At 38.8% G+C, this 26,368-nt stretch overlaps 1 protein-coding gene across 1 annotated transcript in view; it reads right to left on the bottom strand.

Annotated features, from left to right (window-relative positions):
• The window catches only part of LOC142348413 (glutamine synthetase-like), a 104,223-nt gene that overhangs the window by 24,067 nt on the left and 53,788 nt on the right, over positions 1-26,368 (bottom strand). Inside the window, exon 4 of the mRNA XM_075399769.1 lies at positions 5,643-5,802. Within this exon, the coding sequence (XP_075255884.1) occupies positions 5,643-5,802 (160 nt within the window). The remainder of the gene's footprint in view (positions 1-5,642; positions 5,803-26,368) is intronic.

The following is a 26,368-nucleotide window of genomic DNA, read 5'->3' as shown; positions in this document are numbered from 1 at the left end:
TGAAACTAGCCTAGAGAAGTCAAAAAGATTTCAAGCAAAAGGTCGAAAAAACTGCAAAATGGGTAAAGCGAAAAAAGTTCGACGGAGTAAAAAAAAATAGGAGCGCTATAATAGCCGGCTGAGAAGATGAGGGCGGCTATTAATTAAGTATCTTCCTTTTCTCGTTCCATTTCAAGAAAGCAAAACCTTCGAATGTTGAAATCAGATATAATCCCGCGGAACACGCATGGCACATTCACGTTGTTTCCAAAGCTTTTCCATTCATTGAAACAGATTTTTGAAAACTTCTTTCCAAAAATGTGAATAACCAAATTTCGAGATAACCAACATTTTTAGTTTTCAGCAGATAGTTCTCTGTGACATCTTTGTGCAATTTCATTCAACTTTCAAAAAATGATTAAAAAACTTATAAATTTCGAGCTTCCGTATTTGGAGCTTTATGTAAAAAGATCAGATAACACAAATGCACAAAATAAATTATTTCATCACAATTGTTTTTCTCACATAAATTTTTCTCAAATAAATTTTATTCACAATTGTTGTCAGTTAATGATTTTCAACACAGTAGGAGAAAAATCTGAAGAATTACTCTCCGATGTGGCGTTTTAGTTTGAGCAACATTTCACTCCAAATTGTTGGCTGCTGAGGAAAAAATATATATCTCAGTGGATCTTTTTCCCTGTTGTCTACATTGATCTTTTTAGCTGCTGGGGAACACAGCTTTTAATTATATAATCATTTTGCGATTTTCAATTTGTAAGCACTGAATTTGAAACCGCTAACGACCACAAATCAACAATCAGGAGACAATATTGCCCTTGTGACCAATCTGTTGTATCAAATCCTACCTGAAGTGCTCAGAAGAAAAAGATCAATTTGACTAAATTAATTGTAACGAACTGCTTCAAAGCAATAAAAAACTTCAGCTATATTCCATTAACTCTTACGGACAAATGTGTTTCACCAATTCACTTTTTTTAGTTGGCAAGTATTATCCAATAGACATTAATCTGCAACAAATTAGCGTTCTGCAGCCTTCTTTCTCGTTGAAAAGCAAAAAAAAGAAATAAGCTCTAAGTAAAAACAATCCTACAGAAAACCATCACTGATGGAGTCGCAGAAAGATTTGTAAAAACCGAGTACGATCCGCAGAGTTGTAAAAACCAAGAGATCCTTCATGACTTCCCAGTTCTTTTATTACTGATCACTCATAAATTTACCGGCAAAACACCCGAAGAATAAGCGGCCAAAAATTGCATATGAACGGACGCAGCGTAGATGATTACAATACACATCATTTGAGCGGATTGTATGGTAAAATGCCCATTTCTAAAATACTCATGTGTCATAACACCAAATGCCATTATATCCAATTCTGTGAGTCGAACGTCTGTTGGGTGCAAATGGTACGCACCCACTAGATTAAGGGGAGTACAAACGGAAAAGAGCCGATAAATCTTTTTAAGTGCTTCAATGGACATCACATTCGAGATTGAATAAAATTAAGTAGTTGGTTTGATCATTTTCAAAAATTATTGTCAACCCTCTTCCTTCTAGTTTTTTCAATACGAAAACTTTTATCTGCCTGTCTAGCGTAAAGTCCATTGAGTAGCGCAATCGCAATCTTTGTGCGCATATATTGTCGCTGAATGATTCATCGAGGCTTATTGCAGAATTTGTCTCCAACAAACTTGATGACACTGGTGGCAGAGGTTATGAGACCTTGTGCATGCAAACATACGTAGGTTAAAGCTACAGTTCTCGATAAGGAAGACCCAATCTTTGATTGTGCTTCTTTAGTGATACGTTGTACCTGTTGGTGAGGATTCCAGCAAGCTGGAGGGATCTCCTCCTATACGTTCAATTGGATGCACGAGCTCCGGCACCTTTGGCAGCCGCAAGCAAACAACCATGTGCATTAGTTGTCTTCGTTTTATTTACACAAATAATCACGCCAGAATAAAGCTGTTATTCGTTTCTTAATTCAGGGGCTCGAAAAAACTACGAATGATAGATGTTTCAACCACTCATCTTCTAAAGCTTAATTCGGTGCGGTATCTTTCGGTTCTCGCGTAGGACAATTCGAATCGGTAGACCATTAGTCTATTGTACGATGCATCCCATAACACTGGCGATGATGTGGCTTCATGATAGATCTTTGATAAGTGTAGAAGGTCTAGGATTTGGCAGTAGAGCGATATAGGCAGCAGATTGGATGTCACTAGCATTGTGTGATACTAGGATGTGCAATCATTTAGCGCCCTTTTTACGACTCTTTTGACATGATGACGCGTAAGTTACAATAGGCAGAATCATCGACTTGTATAAACATAATTTAGCTATATTGATATTCTCTAGAGAGGTGTTGCGTTTTATAAGGTACAGATCTTTTACAATTTTCTTCAATTTTTCATCAATATGTGTATTCCAAGTTAGATTATCACTTACGTAGACGCCCAGGTCTTTCAAGTGCTCCGATGATGAAACATAAGTTCTATTATAACCACGAAATTGGAGAATTCCGCCTTTCCTTCTGCGAATTGCATCTCACTTCTCGAGGTCCATTTTTCAAACCGCTTTAGGTCCAGGTTGATTATGATTTTATTAGCTGTAATGAATTTCAAATCTTACGGACAAATGTGTTTCACCAATTCATTTTTTTTAGTTGGCAATTATTATCCAATAGACATTAATCTGGAACAAATTAGCGTTCTGCCGCCATCTTTCTCGTTGAAAAGCAAAAAAAAAGAAATAAGCTCTAAGTAAAAACAATCCTACAGAAAACCATCACTGATGGAGTCGCAAAAAGATTTGTAAAAACCGAGTACGATCCGCAGAGTTGTAAAAACTAAGAGATCCTTCATGACTTCCCAGTTCTTTTATTACTTATCACTCATAAATTTACCGGCAAAACACCCGAAGAATAAACGGCCAAAAATTGCATATGAACGGACGCGGCGTAAATGATTACAATACACAATATTTGAGCGGATTGTATGGTAAAATGCCCATTTCTAAAATACTCGTGTGTCATAACACCAAATGCCATTATATCCAATTCTGTGAGTCGAAGGTCTGTTGGGTGCAAATGGTACGCACCCACTAGATTAAGGGGAGTACAAACGGAAAAGAGCCGATAAATCTTTTTAAGTGCTTCAATGGACATCACATTCGAGATTGAATAAAATTAAGTAGTTGGTTTGATCATTTTCAAAAATTATTGTCAACCCTCTTCCTTCTAGTTTTTTCAATACGAAAACTTTTATCTGCCTGTCTAGCGTAAAGTCCATTGAGTAGCGCAATCGCAATCTTTGTGCGCATATATTGTCGCTGAATGATTCATCGAGGCTTATTGCAGAATTTGTCTCCAACAAACTTGATGACACTGGTGGCAGAGGTTATGAGACCTTGTGCATGCAAACATACGTAGGTTAAAGCTACAGTTCTCGATAAGGAAGACCCGATCTTTGATTGTGTTTCTTTAGTGATACGTTGTACCTGTTGGTGAGGATTCTAGCAAGCTGGAGGGATCTCCTCCTATACGTTCAATTGGCTGCACGAGCTCCGGCACCCGCACGCACACAGCCATGTGCATTAGTTGTCTTCGTTTTATTTACACAAATAATCACACCAGAATAAAGCTGTTATTCGTTTCTTAATTCCTAGGGGCTCGAAAGAACTACGAATGATAGATGTTTCACCACTCATCTTCTAAAGCCAAATTCGGTGCGGTATGTTTCGGTTCTCGCATACGGCAATTCGAATCGGTAGACCATTAGTCTATTGTACGATGCATCCCATAACACTGGCGATGATGTGGCTTCATGATAGATCTTTGATAAGTGTAGAAGGTCTAGGATTTGGCAGTAGAGCGATATAGGCAGCAGATTGGATGTCACTAGCATTGTGCGATATGAGGACATGCAATCATTTAGCGCCCTTTTTACGACTCTTTTGGAATATTATAAGTTTGTATATAGATTGCTTGGTTAGGTGCAGACATGATGACGCGTAAGTTACAATAGGCAGAATCATCAACTTGAATAAACATAATTTAGCTATATTGTTAGTCTCTAGAGAGGTGTTGCGTTTTATAAGGTACAGATCTTTTACAACTTTCTTCAATTTTTCATCAATGTGTTTAGATCATGACTTACGTAGACGCCCAGGTCTTTCAAGTACTCCGATGGGCTGAGGGATTCCTTATTAAAAACAAAAGTTCTCTTGTAAGCACGAAATTGGAGAATTCCGCCTTTCCTTCCGCGAATTGCATCTCACTTCTCGAGGTCCATTTTTCAAACCGCTTTAGGTCCAGGTTGATTATGATTTTATTAGCTGTAATGAATTTCAAATCATATACAAAAAGGTGAAAGAATCTTTGAATATCTCCGGAATACCAGCTTGTTTTAGTTTTTGTCTGCATAACAGTTCATTGTGCGGTACTTTGTCGAAAGCTGCAGCAGTGTCTGTATAGAACGAGAAAACCTTAGTCTTAGGGTCTTAATACAAAGCTGTGTTAACAGTTTGAGCTAGGTGAGCTGGTTTGCGATAACAGATATTCTTGATAAACCGGTGTTGAAATTTTGAGACAGTTTTTATTTGAAGATCGTACTGGCAAAAAATCATACATTTTTCAAGTACTATGCTGGGAGAAATTAAGAGCCTCCGATCTGTAGTTCTCTACTAGATGTTATCATCTTTTTTTTTGTGTATGGGTGATGTTGCTCCAGTCGTCTGGTATAATTTTTAGTCTTCTGATTGTTTTAAAGATGCTGCTAAATGCGTCACTTAGAGGTTGACGGTTTCTGGTAGAATATTGGAGGTATTCCGTCTGCAGAGCCGAGTATTCCGTCCGTAAGCCGGTAGAGCCGAACGGGTGCAGAGCAGAATTCTATAAAAAGGGTTCAAAGCCGAATATTTCCCGTGCTTTGATTGGCCGATATCAAACTCAGCATTTTAAGGGCAGTTTTGTGAAGCGGGGGGATAAGGCAACGTTAACTACCCAATTCGCCATTTTTGCTCTACTTTAATTTAAGCTAATCAGATTATTTGGCCAATCAAATTTGAGGATTCGGCTCTGATTCTCATTTTTTTCTCAATGGGCTCTGCGCCCGTTCAACTGTAGTTCCTAGCGCCATTCCGTCTGGTCCTCTCAATTTGGTTAAATTAGTTTCTTTGAGAGAAGCTCCTGTTGTTATCGGTGATGATCTGGAAGCAGGAGGACAGATCTTGACATCAAAAAAAGTTCTAATGAGCCGAGAATTCCAAGTCCATTTGCCTTGATATTCAGTCGAGCGTCTTCTTCAATGGGTGCGGATCGGGGACTTTCACCGGTTGCAGTGTGCGGTTGGCATGCACGTACGTTTCGGGGGGGGGGGGGGGGCGGTTGGTGGGGTGTGCATAAAAAATTCATTCACTAAGCTGGGCGCAAAGATGGAAAACGATCTGGGATCTATTGCTTCCCCCCCAAGAGTTTTTCATGCCCACAATTATTTATATATTATTTATAAAGCACGTTACTATGTAAAAAACGGCACGTGCGCGTTTCGGGCGTAAAGATTATATGCCCACAAAGCTTTGGGGGGGGGGGGGGGGCAGAAGATAACCAAGATCGAAATTTATTGGTGTAAAAAATCGCTTACCAAACGTCGAACAAATGTCGGTGCCTCTAAAAACAGGTTGATGCCCCTGTCTGCCTTCCAGTAGCACAAACTCGTACTCAAGCGCAGAGAACAACTCAAAGCCAAACTCATCTTTCAAAGATTGCAGCTGCTTGCGACATTGGTATCTGGAATCGATGCCCTACAAAAACAAGCTCTTTCCGACTTTAGACCACCCATACATGTCAAAACAATACGTTGCTCATGTCGTACTCTCAAGACTTAGGAGTACACTAAGAGTACATAAAGAAAATTTTTATATCAAAGCCGGGTTCCAACAATCAACTCTCGTTGTGATAAACGTTGCATAACTTAGCCGTGAAATAACATGTTAACGCCCAGTTAACACTACCAAATCTGCTTCCTCATTATTTTAGCACCACTGTTACTATATAAACAGGGACGAAGGATAAATAAAAATAATAATAACAATTCAAAGATTTAGGATAAAGTAATCCACGGGTTCGCATAAAACCCGGTTATTGAGTTGTTCAAAATTTATTGTTATTTACGTTATTGTGATAAACTCGAAGTTTAATTCCTGGTGAGTGGCGTAAGTTGTAAGAATCTGTTGTAATCGCAACATCAGTAGTTTAAAAACATTGCCACACGTTTTTATCACCCTTTCGGTTTCGCCTCGCATTTTGATAACTTAGTTAGAGACATTGACGATTTAACATTAAGCTATGTGAATTTCTCATCCTGCGCTGTTTAATTTAGCTTTCCACGGTGCTTGTGCTTCAAACTTTGTCCAGGAGGAAACCTAAAGGTAGTATAGATCTGAATAATTCGATGACTGTATAGCAACTACCAGTGAACAATTTAATAAGGTTTTTTCCAGAACAAAGAATTTGAAGCACAAGTGCCGTGGAAAGCTAAAATAAACAGCTCAGGTCGACAAATTTACATTACTTAATTTTGAATGTCAAATCCTCGATGTTATAGCAGCCGCCCGTGCGCAATATGTATTATCTTTTGTAGTTGAGCGTGGTACTTGTTTAAAATACAAGGATTGAAGTTTAATTAATAAGTAGATAAAAGCAGAAGAGAATTGTTTCAAATAAATGAAGATCTAATTGAGTGATTAACTCTGAAGGTAGGTTTATTATTCAATGAGTGAGTTTTATCCTCAATTTTGCCCGTACCCAATATCGGTTCCATCACCGTGGTAAATTAACCAAGTAAATACTGATATGTCACAATTGTTAGTATTGCTCGAAGCCCGAGCTTTGTCTATTTCAATATGTCGACACCTACCAAGATTGTGTCAGTCATTAATCAAGTAATAAATTAAAATTTAAACTAAATCTTTGACCTTGAAACCCAAGGTTTTTAGTACACCCCTTTTTTTACATACGTGTGACACTCACACTGCCCCCCTCTCAATAAGAATAGAGTGTGCCACTCACTCACATAAAATCAAACAAATTTTACAGCTCTCGATACATGTGCGTTTTGAAATACAAAAAGTTTGTACTTTTCATATAAAAAGTTAAGGTATCATTTTTCGTCATTCATGAGTTTCTCTGCCTCGTCCAGCCCGAAATTGTTGTACGCTTCTCGCGCCCCATCGTTCATCAGTATTTGGAATGCTCGATTAATGATCTTGAAAAACTCCTCATCTCCACCAGCATCAGGGTGAGTCAACAAGCTCATTTTGTGGTAGTGTTTTTTGATCTGATCTTTTGAAGCAGAACTTTTTATCAACAAAATCTCGTACAATGTCGCAGGCCGATTCAGTACATTTTTATTTCGAATCTCGAATAAACACTTCTCTGTGGCCTTCGTTTCGGCTCTCTCGTTCTTCAAAGAATGCTTTTGTCTATCAATTATAGTGTCTTTCCTTCGGCACTCATTCGCCAAGTACTTGTTATAGTTTTCCAACTGCTGAAGCTCTGACCTCAATTGGTCATTCTCTTTCTCCATTTTCTCCAGGGCTTCGCTCTTTTTATCAGTATTGACTTTTAGATCGGCCAACTCCTGCTTAGGTAAGTTGATTGACTGCTCTTGTTCGGCATTTCTAGCTGCCGCCGCCTTTAGGTTATCTCTTAGCGCCCCACACTCGGCGTTCAGTTTTCCCAATGCTTCTCTTGTTGCCTCTTTGGCTTTGTCGCAATGTCTGTCTAGTTTTTGTCGAAGCTCGACAAGATCTTTTTGGAGTAAAGAGTTTGTACTCTTCAATTTCTCTAACTGCGCGCACTGGCATTGCAGTTCCACTTCAGTCTGCAGAGCTCGGGACCGAATATTGGCGGGTGCCAGAAGTTCTAGTGTAGACACCTTCCGAGTCCATGACAGACAAGATTCCACTCGGTACACTCCCGGGGAAATCTCCGAAATAACCTTTCCACAACTCTGGCATATAGTACACATATTCACGAATTTGTGGGGTCTCACTGCCTGCTATGTTTAATAAAAAACCATTTTTGCTTCTAAAGTTTCTCAATATTTTCAGCCTTGATCTCAAGACTTCTCCCTTATTTTTAATTGTCTTGACCTCAAGACAACTCTTTTTCGTTTTTTATTGGTCTTGAACTCAAGACAACTCATTTTCATTTTTTTTTCCCGTCCTGAACTCAAGACAAGTCATTTTCATTCTTTTTTTTTGGGTCTTGAACTCAAGACAGCCCATTTTCATTTTTTTTACACAACCGACTCTTTCAAGGACTCTTTCTCTTCAATCATTTTCTTTTGTTCTCGACGCTCATTAATTAATTTGAGTAGTTGATTATACATACGTGTTCCCGTTACAGGGTCGAGATTCCGCAACAGTTGTTGCCAGGAGGCTCCATTAATGACTAATCCTAAATAGACGAACAATTTAGGAAGATTTTTCACAACTTGGAATATGAGGTAGACTGTTAAGACTGACACAGCAATATCCTTAGCTTTTAAACAAACATATAAGCTTTCAATTTTTATGTTACGAAAAATTGTTATTTCATTTGTTGAAAAAAATTGTTTTTGGAACTGAGCGTTCCAATGAATAAAATTTTCATGACTGTATTTTCCATCCGAATCTCGGAATGCTTCCCGACTGATAATTCCTTACTATTATGGCGCATTGTTCGAGCAATTTGACTCTGTTTTACGTCTGATATGGAGAAAAGGCTGCGATGCAGGTTTTCATCTATTGCGTTTAAGTTATTATTCATCGACCACTGATATATCTCACGATTGAATTTCTTCAGCGTTTCTCCATATTGCTGAAAACTGCCGTCTTCTAATTTCACAACATTTGGGTACAGCGGGTTGCATGCAGCGATTGTATAATTATGATACAAAGTTTTTGTAATAGGGTCCATATATCTAATAGAAGAAAAATTCTGACCCTCTACTAACACAGGAACTTCTTCTGTGCCAAAGGGAAGTTTAGTTATTGCTACCATCTTTGCACATTTATGAACATATAACACAGATCCTGCTCTTTCGACGTGAGTTCCTTTCTCGAAGAGCGCTACCGATGGACTAACAATGTTTTTGATATTTCTATCATAGTTTGAATTTTTAGTCGTTGAATCTTGTATTGGAGTGTTCTAATTTTCACAAAAAAAAATTTCTCTCTCCTTGAGAAGTTCGAAATTCAAGGTGTCAACAACGCTTGAAAGAAACATTTCTATGGTTATTTTAAGATTACCAGTTTTCAGTTCTGAACTTTCCTCGGAGTAAAAAACACCTGGAACTCCGGTTGATTTCACCTGCTGTCCACACAAATTAATTGCTTTTTCCTCCAAGATTTCTAATGCAAAATCTTCATATTTTTTTTTGTGTAATATTTTTCCGCTGATAAAAGTGGTCTTGTTGTTACCAAAAATTTTTACAGGGTCCTCCTTATTAAAGTGTTTGATCGTTTGACATGTTTGCTCACCACGATTTTCAAAAAAAAAAGTTTACTAAATCGTCTTCAAAATATGTGGTTTTGATAAAAACAGTTTTCGAGAAACCTAGGGGATCCTTAAAGCTTAAGAGGTTTCTTTGTATCAGCTTTCCCCAAATTGTTCCGATGTAAAGTTTTGCATTGATCATCACATTTCCAATAAGTTTTACTCCTGTAGGTGAAACCCACTCTACAGGCTCAGCATACATAGCACCTTCACGATTATTTTTTTTCATGAAGCTCTGGCTATGCTCCTCGGCATACGTAGTTTCACTTGCTCGTTGTAAAATCTTTTCCGTTACTGAATTGTTGACTTTAGAGGTTTTATCTCCAAAATCTGGTAAAGCAAAGTTTTTGTTTTGCCAAATGCTCCTACAGGTTACTTCGTTTAATGGATATATGGATTTTAAGAGTCTTGAGTTTTTGTTAATAAAGACAACATCGTCATATACATTGCTCTTTTTAAGTGCAGACACAGTATATGCCGCTTCATACATGCAAAATCTTAATTTTATCTCGGGCTGAACCTCAGCATATATCAAACTACCTTCTTCTATTGTTTTAGATACTCGAATTTTGTTATCACAGTTTGTACTGTAATCCAAAGAATATATTTTTGTTGATACGATATTGTCAAAATCATAGCCGTATAATTTAATACAAAGTGAAGGAGAAGCAAAAACGGCTAGCAATGCCAGATACAAACATAGTGATTTTCCATCACACGATTCTCCAGACGAACTCGTCTTTCTTTTCGATTCCATTATTTCTTTCTGGATTTTCCTGAAACAAAAACATCATGAGTTTCCTGGCTGCTAAAGTACTCCTCATCTTGCTCAGTAAAGTAATTCTTTAATCTCTCAGGCACCGATTTTAATCGACTGCTAGACCTTGTGGCCATTTTTGGTGCGCTGGCATTACTATTAATCTTTTCTTCAGTACTTTTTGTTTTACTACTAGATTCCTGTTGCCTTTTTTCGGGTTTTGGAATTTTTGTTTCCGCTGATTTTTTTTCAGTGTACTCGGTAGCTTTTGATGAAGTTGCACCTCCACCCTCGGGAACATTTTGTGCCTTCTCTTTGCCCTTTAGAGGTTTCTTGCTCTGATTCTTTAGCTTCATTCTCAGGCGTTTCATTTGTAACATTTAGTGAATCGCTAGCATCCTCAGCTTCGGATTGATTTTCTGTAATTAGATTGCTTTCACTGTCTGTTGATAATTCTATTTCAATTATATCGCCATGGTCTGAGCTGTTCAAATTGATATTCTTTTGCTCCTTACTGGTTGTTTTTCGTTTCGCCTGAGGCTCAGGCGTGAGTGGTTTTTCTCGTGTTTTATATTTTTTCAGTCGGTCATAATGGACCTTGATAGCTTTCCTCGTCTTTTTATCTTCTACCTTGAAATTCAAATCGTTTATAATTTCAACAATTATGATTGGTCCTCTATAGAAAGAAGTAAATTTTGTTGTTTCTCCTTTTTTAACCGTTGGGTTGAAAACTAACACTTCTTCGCCAATTTTATAGCACGGCCCATACCTACTGCGATCATAATACGACTTCTGGCGTTCTTGTTCGACATCCATATACTCTCGCAACAACTGGTGTGTTTCCTGTAGTTTCTGTTTCATCGTGAAAACATAGTCACTTGGTGTTGCATATATTGTGGTCTGTGGTGTGCTATAGATGCAGTCTATAGGTAGCGACAGTGGAAAACCCAGTACCACAAACGCTGGGCTGTATCTTGTTACACTATGAATTGATGATCGATATGCCATCATCACTAAAGGTAGAAAATTAGTACACTCGTGTTGGTATTGTCCTATATATTTGGAGAGGCATTCTTCTATTGTTCGATTTGTTCGTTCAATAATCGCGTTCCCTTGTGGGTGGTAGGATGTGGTTGATGTCCTCTGAATTCCTAGTTCACTGCAAAGACTACGAAACAATTTAGACATGAAGTTTGACCCTTGGTCACTGTGTAGATTGACTGGACAGCCGATTGACTGGTATCCAGTGTTCAACAAACGCTTTTGCCACAGTTTTTGCCTCTTGATTGGGTAACGCTACAGCTTCATACCACTTACTGAATTGATCACCGATAAGCAAAATGTACTTGTTTCCATGAGACTCGGGAAGTGGACCCATGATATCAAGAGATACTTGCCAAAATGGATGACTAGGTTTCCATTTTGAGAGTGAATGCCGATGTTTCTGCTTAGTGCCTTTCCTTTTTAGGTAAACGTCACAGCTTTCTATCCAGTTTCTTACGTACCTTCTCATGCACGGTCAATAAAACCTTTCGCAAGCTCTTTTGTACGTTTTCTCTATACCAAAGTGTCCTGCGCTAGGCGAATCATGCAAGAACTCAAGAACGTTGGACACTCTACCCCAGGGTACCAGCATTTGGTAAACAGTTTCAAAGTTAGGTCCTGTTTGGTGTTTTCGATACAAAATCCCTTCTATGAGAAAAAGATTTTTATACTGAACCCAGTATTTCCATAACTCCTTTGAAGCTCCGTTTCTCATTTGCCGTGGTTCGGGTCTTTTTTTGTTTATGACACATGAATATACTTCTTTGAGTATATTGTCATTTTGCTGCGAATCTCGCAGTTTGTGTAACTGCCAACCTCGACTACTATAGTCGGTATCGTCTTGCTCTACGTCTAGCGCAATAGAATTAACGAAAGCTGTTTGTTCCTCATCTTCTGTGTTTATGCGCGAAAGACAGTCATCGTGTGGGATTTTCTTTCCTGCTCTATGCTTGATGTCAAAGTTGAATTGCCCAAGTTTCTCTATCCATCTTGCGACCATACCGTCTGGTTCTTTAAAACTATAGATCCACACGAGAGCCCTGTGGTCCGTTATAATTAAAAAATGCTGACCAAGTAAATAGTTTTTAAAATAATGGGTAAAATGAACTATTGCGAATAATTCCCGCTTAGTTGCTGAGTAGTTTCGTTGACTTTTACTCAAAGTTCTGCTAGCATATGCAATAACTCTATCCTCAGTTCCTTGTTTTTGTGTAAGAATTGCTCCGATGCCTGTCAACGATGCATCGGTTGTTAATGTATATTGATCCCTATCGTTTGGATATCCTAAAACTGGGGCTTCTAAAAGCTTTTTCTTCAACTCTGCTACCGCACTTGTGCACTCTGTACTCCATTCAAATTTATTTGATTTATTTAGTAACCTGTAAAGAGGTTCTGCTGTTTTTCCGAAACCCGAAATGAATTTTCGATAATAGCCCACAAGGCCCAGAAAAGCCCTGACGTCTTTTAGGGATGATGGTTCTTTCATTTTTTCTACCGCTCTTACTTTCTCTGGGTCGACCTCGACACCACTCTCAGATATAATATGTCCTAAAAAGCTGACGCGCTTTTGGAAGAAATTGCATTTTGATCTTTTAATCTTTAATCCATTCTCCGATAAACGTTGGAAAACCAGCTCTAACCGTTTAAGATGTTCTTCAAAATTTCTTCCGAAGACGATAACGTCGTCTAGATAAACTAAAGCTACTTCGTAAGAGAGACCAGCAAAAATTAATTCCATTAGGTTTTGAAAAGCTCTTGGTGCAGAAGCTAGTCCCATAGGGAGCCTCTTCCACTTATATAGGCCCAAAGGTGTAATAAAAGCTGTTACATTTTGACCCTCTTCTTCCAGCGCCATTTGAAAGTATCCCGACATAAGATCAATGTTTGAGAAGTACATGTTTCCCTCCAGTGAATCAATAACCTCATTAATTCGCGGTAAAGGCCAGCATGTTTTCTCTATTTGTTTGTTTAGACCACGGTAGTCTACAACTAAACGGTAGGTTCCGTCTTTTTTTTGGTACCAGTAATGATGGTGCTGCCCAATCAGAGTGTGTTGGTTCGACTAAGTCATCTCGTTCCAAGTCTTCGACAATTTTCTTCATGGCTTTTCTGTTCTCAAAGCTCATGCTGCCGTATGTACGTCTGAATGGCACAGCATCGTTTTTTAATTTTATTTTATGATAAATTCGGTCGCAAAATCCCATATCATTTGAGTTTCGCGAAAATATCATTTCATATTTTGTGCAAAGTGACCTCAGTTTTGACATTTCCTCACAAGACAAGCTCATTGAACTTGAGTTCACGTGTTTGTCGAAATCAAATTCGTCCCTATGCTCTTTATTATTGTCGGGGTTATTTTGTTGTACTCTTGAAATTTTTTCAATGTTTTCCGCACATGCGATTCTCGCATTTTTGTAAACTTTCTTTGATTCTAATGTAGGGTTCAGAGCTCCAACCCATACAACATCATCAACCATGTCATTCAGCGATCTCGCTATTAATAAGTGATTTGTCTTCAGACCCTTTCATAGGTTCGACTATAATTTCTGTTTGCTGTGTTATGTTACCTTCTTCATCGATAATTTTGCATTTAATGAAACCCTTGCAGCGACGAGGTAATTCTTGATCCTCAGCAGCAATTAAAAACAGATTCCTATTACTTCGTTGGTATGGGGCCAATTGTAATGTTTTCTCAATCGCCCCGCAAAAAAGTTCGTTCTTTCTGAGATTTAAAATACAGTCAAAATTGTACAAGAATTCCATGCCTAATAAACAAGGCGTTATCTCAATTCTGGTCAATAGAAATTTGACTGTTATTTCACATGTATATTTCTGAAGTTGAACTTGAATATCTGTTGACCCCATTATAGGCATTTTCCCGTTATTGGCAGCTATTATATTTTTATTGCACATTCTGATCTGGCTCGGTTCCCCCAATTGCTTGTAGAGTGTGTCGCTTATAATATTAACACTACTTCCACTATCAATTAAGGCCATTATCAATTTGTCTTTTATCATTATTTTTGCGAACAGCGCCTCCACTGGGCTGTTTCCGCCACGCAAGGTTTTTACGTAGCCGGCTGAAAATGAAGCCCTGCCATTTCCAGCTAATTCTTGTTTAAATACGGACAATTTCGTTTGAAGTGATTTGGGCTCCCGCATTCGAAACAATTTTTGCATTCCCTAGATGCATGGTTTCGCTGACCGCAACGGCGACATTTTTCTTTCTCAAAACTCACCGCTGCCTTCGACTGCTCGGCACGACTCTCGTGCGATTGATCTCGGCTTCTGTTCTCACCTCCCGGTGTTAGCGAACGCGCTCTACTTTCGTAATTGTTTCGTCTTTGCTCAGCACTGCTTCTAGTATAGCTATTAGTATTTCTATTTCTATCTTCGTTCTCTCTTGAACTTCGCTGACTACCGCGCAGAAACTCTTTTGGCCGCGCTCCTTGCGATGAAAACTTTTGATTCTCTCGCCTATTAGGTTGATTAGTCTGCAGTGTTTGCACTAAATCGTTAATCGAATTAACCAGTTGTGTGTTTTCATTCGACTGGATGGCAGAAACCCGCGGCTCATTATCCTCCTCCTCAATTCTCGTGACTGCTTCAATGTGTAGTGCTCTTTCTAAAGCTTTGTCTAAAGTCATATCCGCGTCACCCAAGTTCTTTCTCAGGTCGAGTCGCACCTGACTATTTTCTATGCCTTCGAGGAATCCTCTCATATTGAGATGTTCTCTTATCTCATTAGACTCCTGAGGGTATGCTTTCAAGGCTAAGGTTTGCAAATCACCGAGAAAATCTGTTAATTTTGCACCAGGCTGCTGGACTCTCCTAGCTAGCCTCCCCCGAAACACTACTGGTTTCTCATTATAATGTTGTCTGAAAGCCTTTACGGTCTCGTCATAACTTTTTCTAGTGTCCTCCGAAAGTGTACGATAGAAATCAATAGCCGACTTTTGTAAACTTAACGCGAAATAATGCGGCCGTTCATCAATTTCGGTCTCGGCGCCTTTTTCTGTTTCTTTTCTTTGCCACTTTTGAAGTTGTGACAAGAGCTCAAAGTGTGTAATGTAACTTTCAAAATCATTTGATCCAGTAAACGGTTCCGGTAACAGCGTTTTTGAGGAGTGCCGCGCCATCATTATTTTATTTAAAAGCTGTTGTTATTCAAAATATGCCACTAATTCCGTTCGAAACTCGAACTATTTTTCCGACACTCTAGTTAAAAGCTTTTAAATATGATTGAAACTCTAATTCCCTCGTCAATAAATGCAAAAAAAACTCGAGGTTTAATGCTTGAGTTTCAGTCAAATTAAGTCAAATTAAAATACTGATGTTTCTGAACGCTATTTTATTATCAAAAAAACATGTACGCCCTGATTTATGCTATTTGAATTTTTAGGGAGTACTCACTTTATAGTTCCAAGACGGCAGTTGTTGTTGTTGAATCCCGACAGCAGTCCACAATTCCTCTTCCGGTGTTAAGACGTCGAACTCGAGTTTAAAAATTGGCTTTCAAACAAAAAATAAATTTCTCTTGGAAATTAGTACAACGCTCAATGTTATTGGGTGGTGGTTTTCTATTTACTTTTAATCTCTGTCGCCACTATAGCAGCCGCCCGTGCGCAATATGTATTATCTTTTGTAGTTGAGAGTGGTACTTGTTTAAAATACAAGGATTGAAGTTCAATTAATAAGTAGATAAAAGCAGAAGAGAATTGTTTCAGATAAATGAAGATCTAATTGAGTGATTAACTCTGAAGGTAGGTTTATTATTCAATGAGGGAGTTTTATCCTCAATTTTGCCCGTACCCAATATCGGTTCCATCACCGTGGTAAATTAACCAAGTAAATACTGATATGTTACAATTGTTAGTATTGCTCGAAGCCCGAGCTTTGTCTATTTCAATATGTCGACACCTACCAAGATTGTGTCAGTCATTAATCAAGTAATAAATTAAAATTTAAACTAAATCTTTGACCTTGAAACCCAAGGTTTTTAGTACAACCCTTTTTTTACATACGTGTGACACTCACAATGTTTTTAACAAATTTAGCAAAATGCGAGTCGAAACTGAAAGTGATGCAATGCTTTCGAAGCAGAATAAACTTTTGCAGAGGCAAGATAAAACGCTTCGTGAGACAAACAATATTGCAATCAGAACACTCGAAGGTATCGAACTGCCCGTTTTTGTCAAAAAAATGCTCTCTTATTGCCCAAAGCATCGTCAAGGACAAGTTGAGCGAGATTAATTTTCTGGCGGATGAGTAAGCTTTGTCCAATCACTACGCGAAAACGAGAAATCAAGCAGAGAACGGAACTGTTCGAAATCGAGTCTGCAACCAATTTGTATGCCAAAAACGAGACACCCATAGAAAGTGGCTTTGTCAATGTAAATAAACACCTCATGAATAACAAATTTTTGGCTGGGCCGTTTGACAAAGGGAATGGTTTTGGCGTAATTGAGAAGGAAAGTTATGAGCAAAAACTCCTGGATGTACTTAATTCTCCCCAGTTTAAAGAAGAGGAAAGTAATAACGATGAAATAACTGTAAAAGTGGAAAACGAAATGAACAGCACCTTTCTAGAAATGAGGAAACCGGAGTTAATAAAAAAACGAATCTACTACAAACTCAAAATAAGAACAGGAGGTAATCAGTGAATGAATGTACTATAGAATACTAGCAACAGATTAATATACAGTCCCCCCTATTGTTATAATTTTCGAAGTACTTTCAACTAACCTCCATTTTATCTTTCGTTTAGAATTTCATTTCTTTTTTTGCTATAATTACTTTAAGAAAAAAACTAGGTGCATTATTTTCTATTATTTTCCCCGTTTCTCTGATGTCTGATCATTTTAAACAACTTTAAATTTCGTTTTTAGCACAAGTATCCTGCAGTTTTATGGTTTTTGTTGTTTTCGTTTCGCCGAGTTGCGCGCACTTTAAGTTATCAACAACTGTGAATATTCGTTATTTCAACGCAATTGATATGTTCTACCTTTCCCCACCCTGTACTTTTTCCACAAATGAGCAACAGATTGCTCCAAAATGATATTCGTAGGAAGATGGCACTAGTAACGGAGGCTAGAACAATGAGCTGATTTGAAATCTGATTTGTTACCCCCCAAATCTCGTTGTTTTTCGAATTTTATTTCGATTACCGAGTTTTTTTTCGAATAAAAGTGTTTTTTTGTTTGTTTTCTTACGTAAAAGTTTGTTAAAAATTTGAAATTATCAAATTTTTAGTTGGTTTTAAATAACTGTCGCCAGTTTAATGTCTGTACAATTAATCCTGTTACTTTTTTGCTTGGAGGTTTCTAAAGCAATTTCGTTCCCGAGTTCAAGCTGAAAAAAAATCAAAGTCAAAGCCTTTGGTCTCGATAGATATATTCAGCTGGTGGTTAGATCAAAATTAGATTTACCAATTGATTATAAAGAAAAGTTATTACAGATGTGATGAAGATAGAGTTTTATTATTTAGGATTATGGCAGCTCGATTTTTGAGTTGAGGGGTTATGTTTCTGGTTCTGTCTCTATTTTGTATTTTACAAGAATGTCTTGCTTTCCGTTCTTATTGGTTACTGTAGTCTGTCTGGTCTAGCAAAAGTTCACAAAATCACGTGAACATCAAGTTAACATCATTCAATACTTTAAATATCGTTGCTGCTTATACTCTCCTGTAATTAACTTAATCTAGTCCCCCTCAGTGCAGCCTTCCCCACTCCTAGCCCGTAGCCTGATGGCTGATCAAAGCCATTGTCCACTCTGCAAGGGTCCCCTACGTAGGGGAGGCGTCTGGTGTCATACGTGTTATAAATATTTTCACGTGAAATGCAGTGACCTAGCCGCAGCGAAAGAGTGAACCGAAAATTTGAGCTACAAAAGCTGCTCTGATGTCACCGCAGCCACCGAAACAGCAATCGCAACGCCGGCACTACACAATGATTTGACCGTTCCCGACACTGCACTCATAGATCCTGCAACATCGCACGCCCCCGAACTTCCCGTTGCCGCACCATCGGATAACTTTTGGGATAACTTCCAGCCTCATCACGCGGTATCAGTGCGCGAAGTACCGCAAGGTCGTCACATGGAAGCCTTCGCTCAGTAAGAACAAGACAGGGGAACAGTTCGCCGAAGCCCTTCACAGTGTCCTCTCCCCGATTGTCGTAGACACGGATAGATCCGATATATCTCTGACCCTCTGTATGATACTTCCGCACTTAACTCTCAGTCGAAAAGAACACGGACGACGGATCGAACAATAAGACCATCAAGCGTAGAGTGCGTGCATGGCACAGCTGCAACTTCTCCTACCTGTTCTGTGAAGCAAAGGCAATCCAAATGACAATGAATTCAAGGAACAAAAAGCAACACTCTGACCACAAGATGTTCACGGATTTCATGTCTCCTGGTAAGATCAGTAAGGCTATTCTCGTTCTTTCGGATGAGCATAAAGACGGCGTGCTCGCACCTACCGATCTCATAGACGGTAGACCGGTCCTCGAGATTTTACGCGACAAACATCCTGAAGGGCAACTCGCGGAGTCCAACTGCATTCAGAGCCAACATCCACGCACACTTCCCTACCACCCCGCTGTTTCCGACAAAATCAGTGCGAGGCTTGTCCGAAGGCATGCAATGAAGACTCATGGCAGTGCCGGGCCTTCAGGTCTCGACGCCGATGACTGGCGTAGACTACTTTGTGCTTTCGGACAGACCACCACGAACCTGTTCAAGCTTGTTACCAAGTTTGCTAAGAGGCTGGCCACGTCCATAATACCACCAGATGATTTGATTGCGTACAATGGTTGTCGATTAGTGGTTCTGGATAAATGTCCAGATGTGAGACCTATTGGTATTGGTGAAGTAATGCGTCGGATCACCGGACGCATAATCGTCGATTGCCACAGGCAAGATCTAACATCACTCGGTGGAAACATGCCGCTGTGCCTGGGCCAGAAATGCGGCATAGAACATGCCATACATTCCCTTCTTCACAGTTTTGATGATCCCGAAAACGAAGCAATTCTACTAATTGATGCCAAAAACGCAATTAATGTGATTAATAGACAAACAGCATTAGAGAACGTGAAAGCCTTATGCCCATCATTGCATGTTGCCTTACAGAATTCCTATAGCCATCTGTCTCATCTCTACATCGGTAAGTCGACCATTCTGTCTCAGGAAGGTACGACAAAAGGTGATCCCCTCGCGACGGCAATGTATGGAATCGCAATCCTTCCCCTAATATCAAGACTTCACAATGACTTTTGGACACAAAAATGGTATGCTGATGATGGTAGCGTCATCGGTAAGTTGAAAGATATCAGGGCACTCTTCGACAAGCTCACTCAGCTTGGTCCCATGTACGGATATCTTGTCAATCCTCCGAAGTGTCAGTTGATAATTAAGCCAAGAGGCGAGCGCCAAGCGTCAACTGAGTTTGCAGGCACAAATGTGGAAATCACACAGGGCGCTCGACTCCTGGGATCAGTAATTGTTAGCTCTGAGGCCAGTAAAAAATTCCTGAAAGATGCAGAAATTAAATACATAAAAAGTTTGGACAGACTTGATCATTTTGCTCTCACCTCTCCTCAGAATGCCTATGCATGTTTGACGAAGGGGGTTCAACAGAATTTGATCTTCCTCTCGCGTACTACACCCTCAATAGACGGGGTTCTGGACAAGGTAGAGGAGGGGCCTGGCCAAGTCATACCGAACATCGTCGGCAAAGAAAAAATCAAAGAGGAAAGAACTTTTTTCTCTCCCTCTCAGAATGGATGGGCTTAACATCACCCTCCCACAAGATCTTCATAAAAATCTTGAGAAATCAATTGATCTATCCATTCCGTTGGCGTCATTTAATAATGAATCATTCGAAAGTCAACAATGTGAATTAGAACAAACCAAGATCAGTCTCAGACAGAAGGCAGACATGCAACGTGAACTCATCTCGAAAAAATCCAGAATCGAAAACAATCTACCAGAAATGAAGTATACCATCCAGCTGGCCCCGGAGAAAGAAGCATCTAGCTGGCTTAAAGCGTTTCCGTTATCAAAACATGGTTTCGAACTCACGAAGACTGAGTTCCGTGATGGAATAGCACTTCGCTACACCTGGGAAGCGAAGAACACGGCAGCTATATGCCCATGCGGGAAAGAATTTAGCCTCACCCATGCCCTTCATTGCGCCAGTGGAGGGTATACCTACCTACGACACAACGAAATCAGAGACGTGTTTGCAAACCTGATGGATGACGTTTGCCACGATGTCCAGATAGAGCCAAGAATTCAGTCGCTCGATGGAGAACTTTTCTCGAGTAATTTCACCAATACTGATGATGACGCTCGAATGAACATCAAAGCAAACGGTCTGTGGGGCTCCCGCGTTAATCGCAATTTCTTCGAAGTGAAGATTTTCAACCCTTACGCGAAGAGCTGCCCTAAGACCATAAAAGATGCATACAAATATCACGAGAGCATCAAGCGAAATAAGTACGAAGAGCGAATCCGCGAAACCGAACACAGCAGTTTCAACGCACTGGTTTTTGCTTGCTCGGGTGGTGGTGGACCATCAGCATCGCGCGTTATGAGACAACTCGCAACCAAGATCAGCGAAAAACGCGGAGAGCCGTACGCTGATACTTAAGTTACATCCGAAGGAAAATCAGCTTCGCACTTCTGAGGAGCTGTGTTCTCTGCTTGAGGGGATGTCGCGCCCTCAAGCCTCGTGTTCACAGTGACTTCGATTAGCGCCGTCGTGGAGGAGGGAAGGCTGCACTGAGTGTATGGCTGCTTAACTTTTTTCCTTTGCTCATTCCTTGATTGCCTATTTTCATTTTAATCCTTCCTTACCAGTTCCTTACCAGTTCCTTACCAGTTCCTATTTATATATAATGGTGCTTTCCTCTCCTTTTGTTAGTTATTTTTGTGACTGCGCCGTCTTTACACTGTCTGTAGGGGAACAGCTTGGAGTGCAGCATCCGGCTAAGTGCTACTCATCATCCCTTATGTTCCGACCTACATCCATCGTTCCCGGATGGTGTACATGGTCCTTTTTTATTAAAACTAAGATCCCTTCTGTTGATTCGCAGGAGCAGTAACCATAATTTAAACAAATTTCTAAAACCCATCCGCACTTGATGAACGTAAAAAAACTTTAAAAGAAACAGTTATATGATGCCTCTATTCAAATGTTCAGGCTCCAGATATAGGATCAACCTTAAATTTTCTGTAAAAAACGACCAAGAGGAATGTACATTTTAAAAAATGCCCCGAGACAAATGCCCAGAGACAAATGCCACAATTGTTCAAGAAAATTAGTTTGGAAAAACTAAAAGAGTTGAATGTGGAAATTGGTTTTTTTGTGACGTGCCAGATGATAGGCAGCGACGAGCACGATATATTGTTGAATATTGGGGTCCTTCCCACTATAGCCCCCAGCTTAGTGTTCAGATAACTCATAGCTCCTCAATCCTGGTAATGCTACTATTATTGGGGGCTATCATGGAAATAACCCGGATATCGCATGGCTCTGTAGCCACTGCAACAAAATTACCCAAGGCAGAACTCTAGTTAGAGAGAAAGTTTTTCGCGTGATATGTCAATGCTAAGTTATGTACAAATTTGAAAGGCGAAGAATTGCTTTGAAAAGTTGAAGCTGACGCATTGCATAAAAAACTTCAGTTTACAGTAGAAAATGTAGATGCAAACCTCGAACTGGATTTTCTTGTCGCGATTATGTGTTAGCAAGGAAAGTAAATTTGCATACAAATGGTATTGTATGCCTACCGATTCCTCTTCAATTCTAAACTTTGGCAGTTCTGCCCTATAAGAAAAATATATTAGAAGGCTTTTCTCTTGCACGAGTAATTTCAAAAGTTTGACGAAACACCTAGAAAAAACATGATAAATGGCTGAAAAATCAGTGCCCTGAAATTTGCACTGCAAGAATTGAACACAAAACTCTGTAAACGTTCGTTTTAGGTAACAGAAAGCCTTGAAGGCCAAGAAAAAAGATTTACCATTGGAAAAAATAGTCGAGAGGATATCTCATTTCGTTAATGCAATACAGAAGCAATTTAGCATACGTTTGAAAAACTAAAGAAGATATCTCGATTAAATAACATTTTTACGTCTAGTAGAATGGAAAACCTGTTTGAATGGAAATACTTGCTGTCATGTTACCACGAGGATAACATAGCACCAGAAACTTGATAAAATGTGGGGGCAGCATGTAAAGACTGTTGTGGTTCTTCAAACGACTTTAGTTGGCGTATCATTAACCAGTGCAGCGACACTGAAAAATTGATAACTATAGACGCATTGCCCATAAGGTAACAAAAATCAAAAACCACGGGCAGCGAACACCGATGGCCGTAGCAGAACATTCTCTCAAAATTTCAAAAGTGAAATCTAACGTCGAAATTTGAAAGTGAAAGCTTTTTGAAAGTTCCGAAACATCGAGGTAAACAAGTTGACCAAATTTATTTAATCAAAAACTCTTTTTTTTGATAACTGTTTATTTGATATCATTCTGGTTGAAAGCAATCATGAAGTAATCTTGAAAACTTAACAATTCCATATATAGCGAAAACGTTCGTTTTAATCTTAGATAAAGACTAAATGGATTAGAAACTCTTTTAATGTATTATCACTTTGATTGTATGAGCATGGTACTTAGTAAAAAGTAGCGAAGCACTAACCACCATCGAAGCAGTAAAGCCCAGAGTCGATGGAGGGATATGCTCTGGGGAGTAAAAATGTGTTAAATGTTCGGATGGAAATCAAACATTAGCTCCACTCCAATACGAATTCTATCGGAGTATTCCATCCATTATTTTTGTTTTTTTTTTAAATTTTTACACCCTCCAAACATCTTCAATAAAATACAGAGGTAATTTAAGCATTCGTTTGAAAAACTACAGAAGATATCTCGATTAAATAACATTTTTAGGTCTAGTAGAATGGAAAACCTGCTTGAATAGAAATACTTGCTGTCATGTTACCACGAGGATAACAGAGCACCAGAAACTTGATAAGGGTGGGGGCAGCGCGTAAAGACTGCTGTGGTTCTTCAAAGGCTTTTAATTGCCGTATCACTGATCAGTGCAGCGACACTGAAAAATTGATTATCGTAGAGGCATTGCACATCAGATAACGAAAACCAAAAAGAAACAAACACGTGCAACAAATATAGGTGTCAGTAACCGACAATCAAGTATAGGTATGACACGTGAGTTTCTTGTTCAAAAAGTTAAAATATATGCAAAAAAAGCAAAAAATTACGCTAATATTGCAAGCAAAACAGTCAAGTTTTCAAAAGTGAAATTAACAAAATGTTGAAAATGAAATCTTCGAAAATTATTAAAATTCGAGATAACCTAGTTGACCAGTTTCAAGAAACCAAAAAGTCTTATCTTCATAATAGTTTTAGATATAATATCAATTTGGTAGAAAGCAATCATGAAGTAACTTTGATAACTTGACGATGCTAGTTATAGCGAAAACGTTAGTTTTTAAACTTAGAAGAAGACTAAATGGCTTCGAAACTCTTTTAATATGTTATCCCTTTGATTGTATTAGTGGGTTACTTAGTGAAATTTAGAGAAACATTAGGCAGACTTGAGTAAAACTAGGAGTCGATAGAGTGATATGCTCAGAACAGAACAAATTGGTTGAGTAATCGAATAGAACCCAAACATTAAGTCCGCTCCAATACGAATACCATCAGATTACTATATCAAATATTATTGGATTCTTTAAGTTTTTACAGCTTCCCCATTTCTTTAATGCAATACAGAGGCAATTTAAGCATACGATTGAAAAACTACAGCAGATATCCTGGTTATATAATATTTTTACGTATAGCAGAATTAAATACTTGCATGTTTTCGCCTAAGTAGAGTTTCGAAAAAATGTGAAATTTCACGTCGTTTATGAAATTTCTTGCTTTGAATATGATTCCACTTATATCAAAAAACTTGCTTTCGTGTTACCACGAAGGTGACAGAGCACCAGAAATTTGATTAGGTTGGGGCAGCACGCAAAGGCTGTTGTGGTTCTTCAAACGACTTTAGTTGACGTCTCATTGTCCAGTGCAGCGACACTAAAGAATTGATAACCGTAGAGGCATTGCACATAAGGTAAAGAAAACCGAAAACCACGCATAGCGGGTACCGGTGGCCGTAACAGAACAGTCTCTCAAAATTTCAAAAGTGAAATCTAACGACTACAAGCTGGTTAATGTTCTAGCAGCACGTCCACTCTATCACGCGGTTATGAGCGTTCAAAATAGAAAAAAATCTGATAGTCTGAAAAGTTAACATAAGGTGAACTGTTAAGGGAAACCTCTGGAGGACCTTGAGTATGTAAGCTATCTTAAAAAACTCACAATTCAGTTTTTAGATAACCGGAGTGAACAATAACCTGACCTTGGATGTCAACATAAAGGTAAACGAAGACAGAAAAATAAGCTGTCATTGGTATAAAAGGTCTATTGATACCATCATGACTTTAAATTTCTGGGTGAGCACCGTTAAAACATACGAAAAGCGAGACTCAAAGGACAATGCATACGATTTGAAATGCAATCAATGATTGGAAATATTTTAATAATTCTCTCAATAAAAATCTGAAAACCAAACGGAATGCAGCTGAAGGTTCATCGAGCATTGTTAATCGCACGTTGGATAAGATATCCACAACAATAAGGTGACAACAGATTATCCCAAAAAAACGGCCAACGTCTCAAACAAACAAAAGTGCTAAAGAAATTGTGCATAAGCCGTTTTTTTTTATAATAGAGAAAAACCACTCAAAACGGTTAAACTGAAAAAACTTTGTGATACTCAAAAAATGTTCACATGAGAGCTGGAATCTTGCTTGCCCACTCTACAGTGATGTTTTGACGCAAATTTAAAATCACATCTGGTAATAAGGTTACGTTTAATGGTTCAGTTCCGTGTTGGCCGAACAAGCCAAAATTTTACCATCAATTTTATAGCATCAGAAGAAAACTTTTCCGGTGCAACAACGCCTTGTTGAAAGATTTGGTACAGCGCATAATATTGAGTGGCACTTACTGGATGCATGTTGGGGTTGAAAAACTAATAACAGTAGAAGCGATGTACATCAAAACTAGAGCCCCAACTAAATACGCGCGATGAGTGCCCTGGGTAGCAATTAACATTATACTATTAATTAAAATGCATAAGAATGGACTTTTGAAATTCAAAATCTTTTAGGTAGTTCAAAATTTGACCGCTTCAACTGAATTACAAAAATGGATTGTGTGAATTCGCTTTTCAGGATTTGGAAACAAAATACCTGAGATCTCCGCCAACTCTGGACCAAACATTGTAATCCATTGGTTAAATTGAATTTGAACGAATGTTGTAAATGCAATTTTAACTGCCGATATTTTCAAAACTTTTGCTTTTACATAAACTCACTTCGTAGAATGAGATGTGGTCAATGACATGTGTACGGTTTTTTTTCTCTCTGATCACATCTTCATATTCCTCCGCCTCCCTCTCGAAAAGTACTGAAAATGAAAGAGGGCAAAAAACTGCACTACTAACAAAAAGTGCCTCAATCCTAATGTCAAGGAGTATGTCTGAGTTTCGTGCGTTATCCATATGCATCCTTAACCAGACTTTAATGAGCTGAGTCATATTGCCTTGATATCAAAGAACGTGGTCCCTGGAACACCTGCTTTGACAAAACGCTGCTGCAATTGCCACAAATTCTCATAATGACGGCGAGCTCAAGTTGAGGAAAATGAACGAGAAAAAGACCGTGATCATGACATCAGCTGGAGTATAAAAAAACTTTAGCCGAGATCCAGAAAAAAAACAAGTCCAAACATCTCGTACCTACAGCGTAAGCTGTGAAAGAAGCACTAGATGAAATTGGCGTTAAACCAACAATCTAAGAACTGAAACAACTCGTCAAATTCACGACCAACAAAAGAAAAACCAGGACCCTATAGTTGAAGCTTTCTATGGAGTACGAAT

The sequence above is a fragment of the Convolutriloba macropyga genome, chromosome 10 (genome assembly GCF_964194025.1).
Source record: "Convolutriloba macropyga chromosome 10, txConMacr16.3, whole genome shotgun sequence".
Classification (NCBI taxonomy): domain Eukaryota; kingdom Metazoa; phylum Xenacoelomorpha; order Acoela; family Convolutidae; genus Convolutriloba; species Convolutriloba macropyga.
The sequence above is the reverse complement of the archived record's forward strand: the minus strand, read 5'-3'. Positions and strand labels throughout refer to the sequence as shown.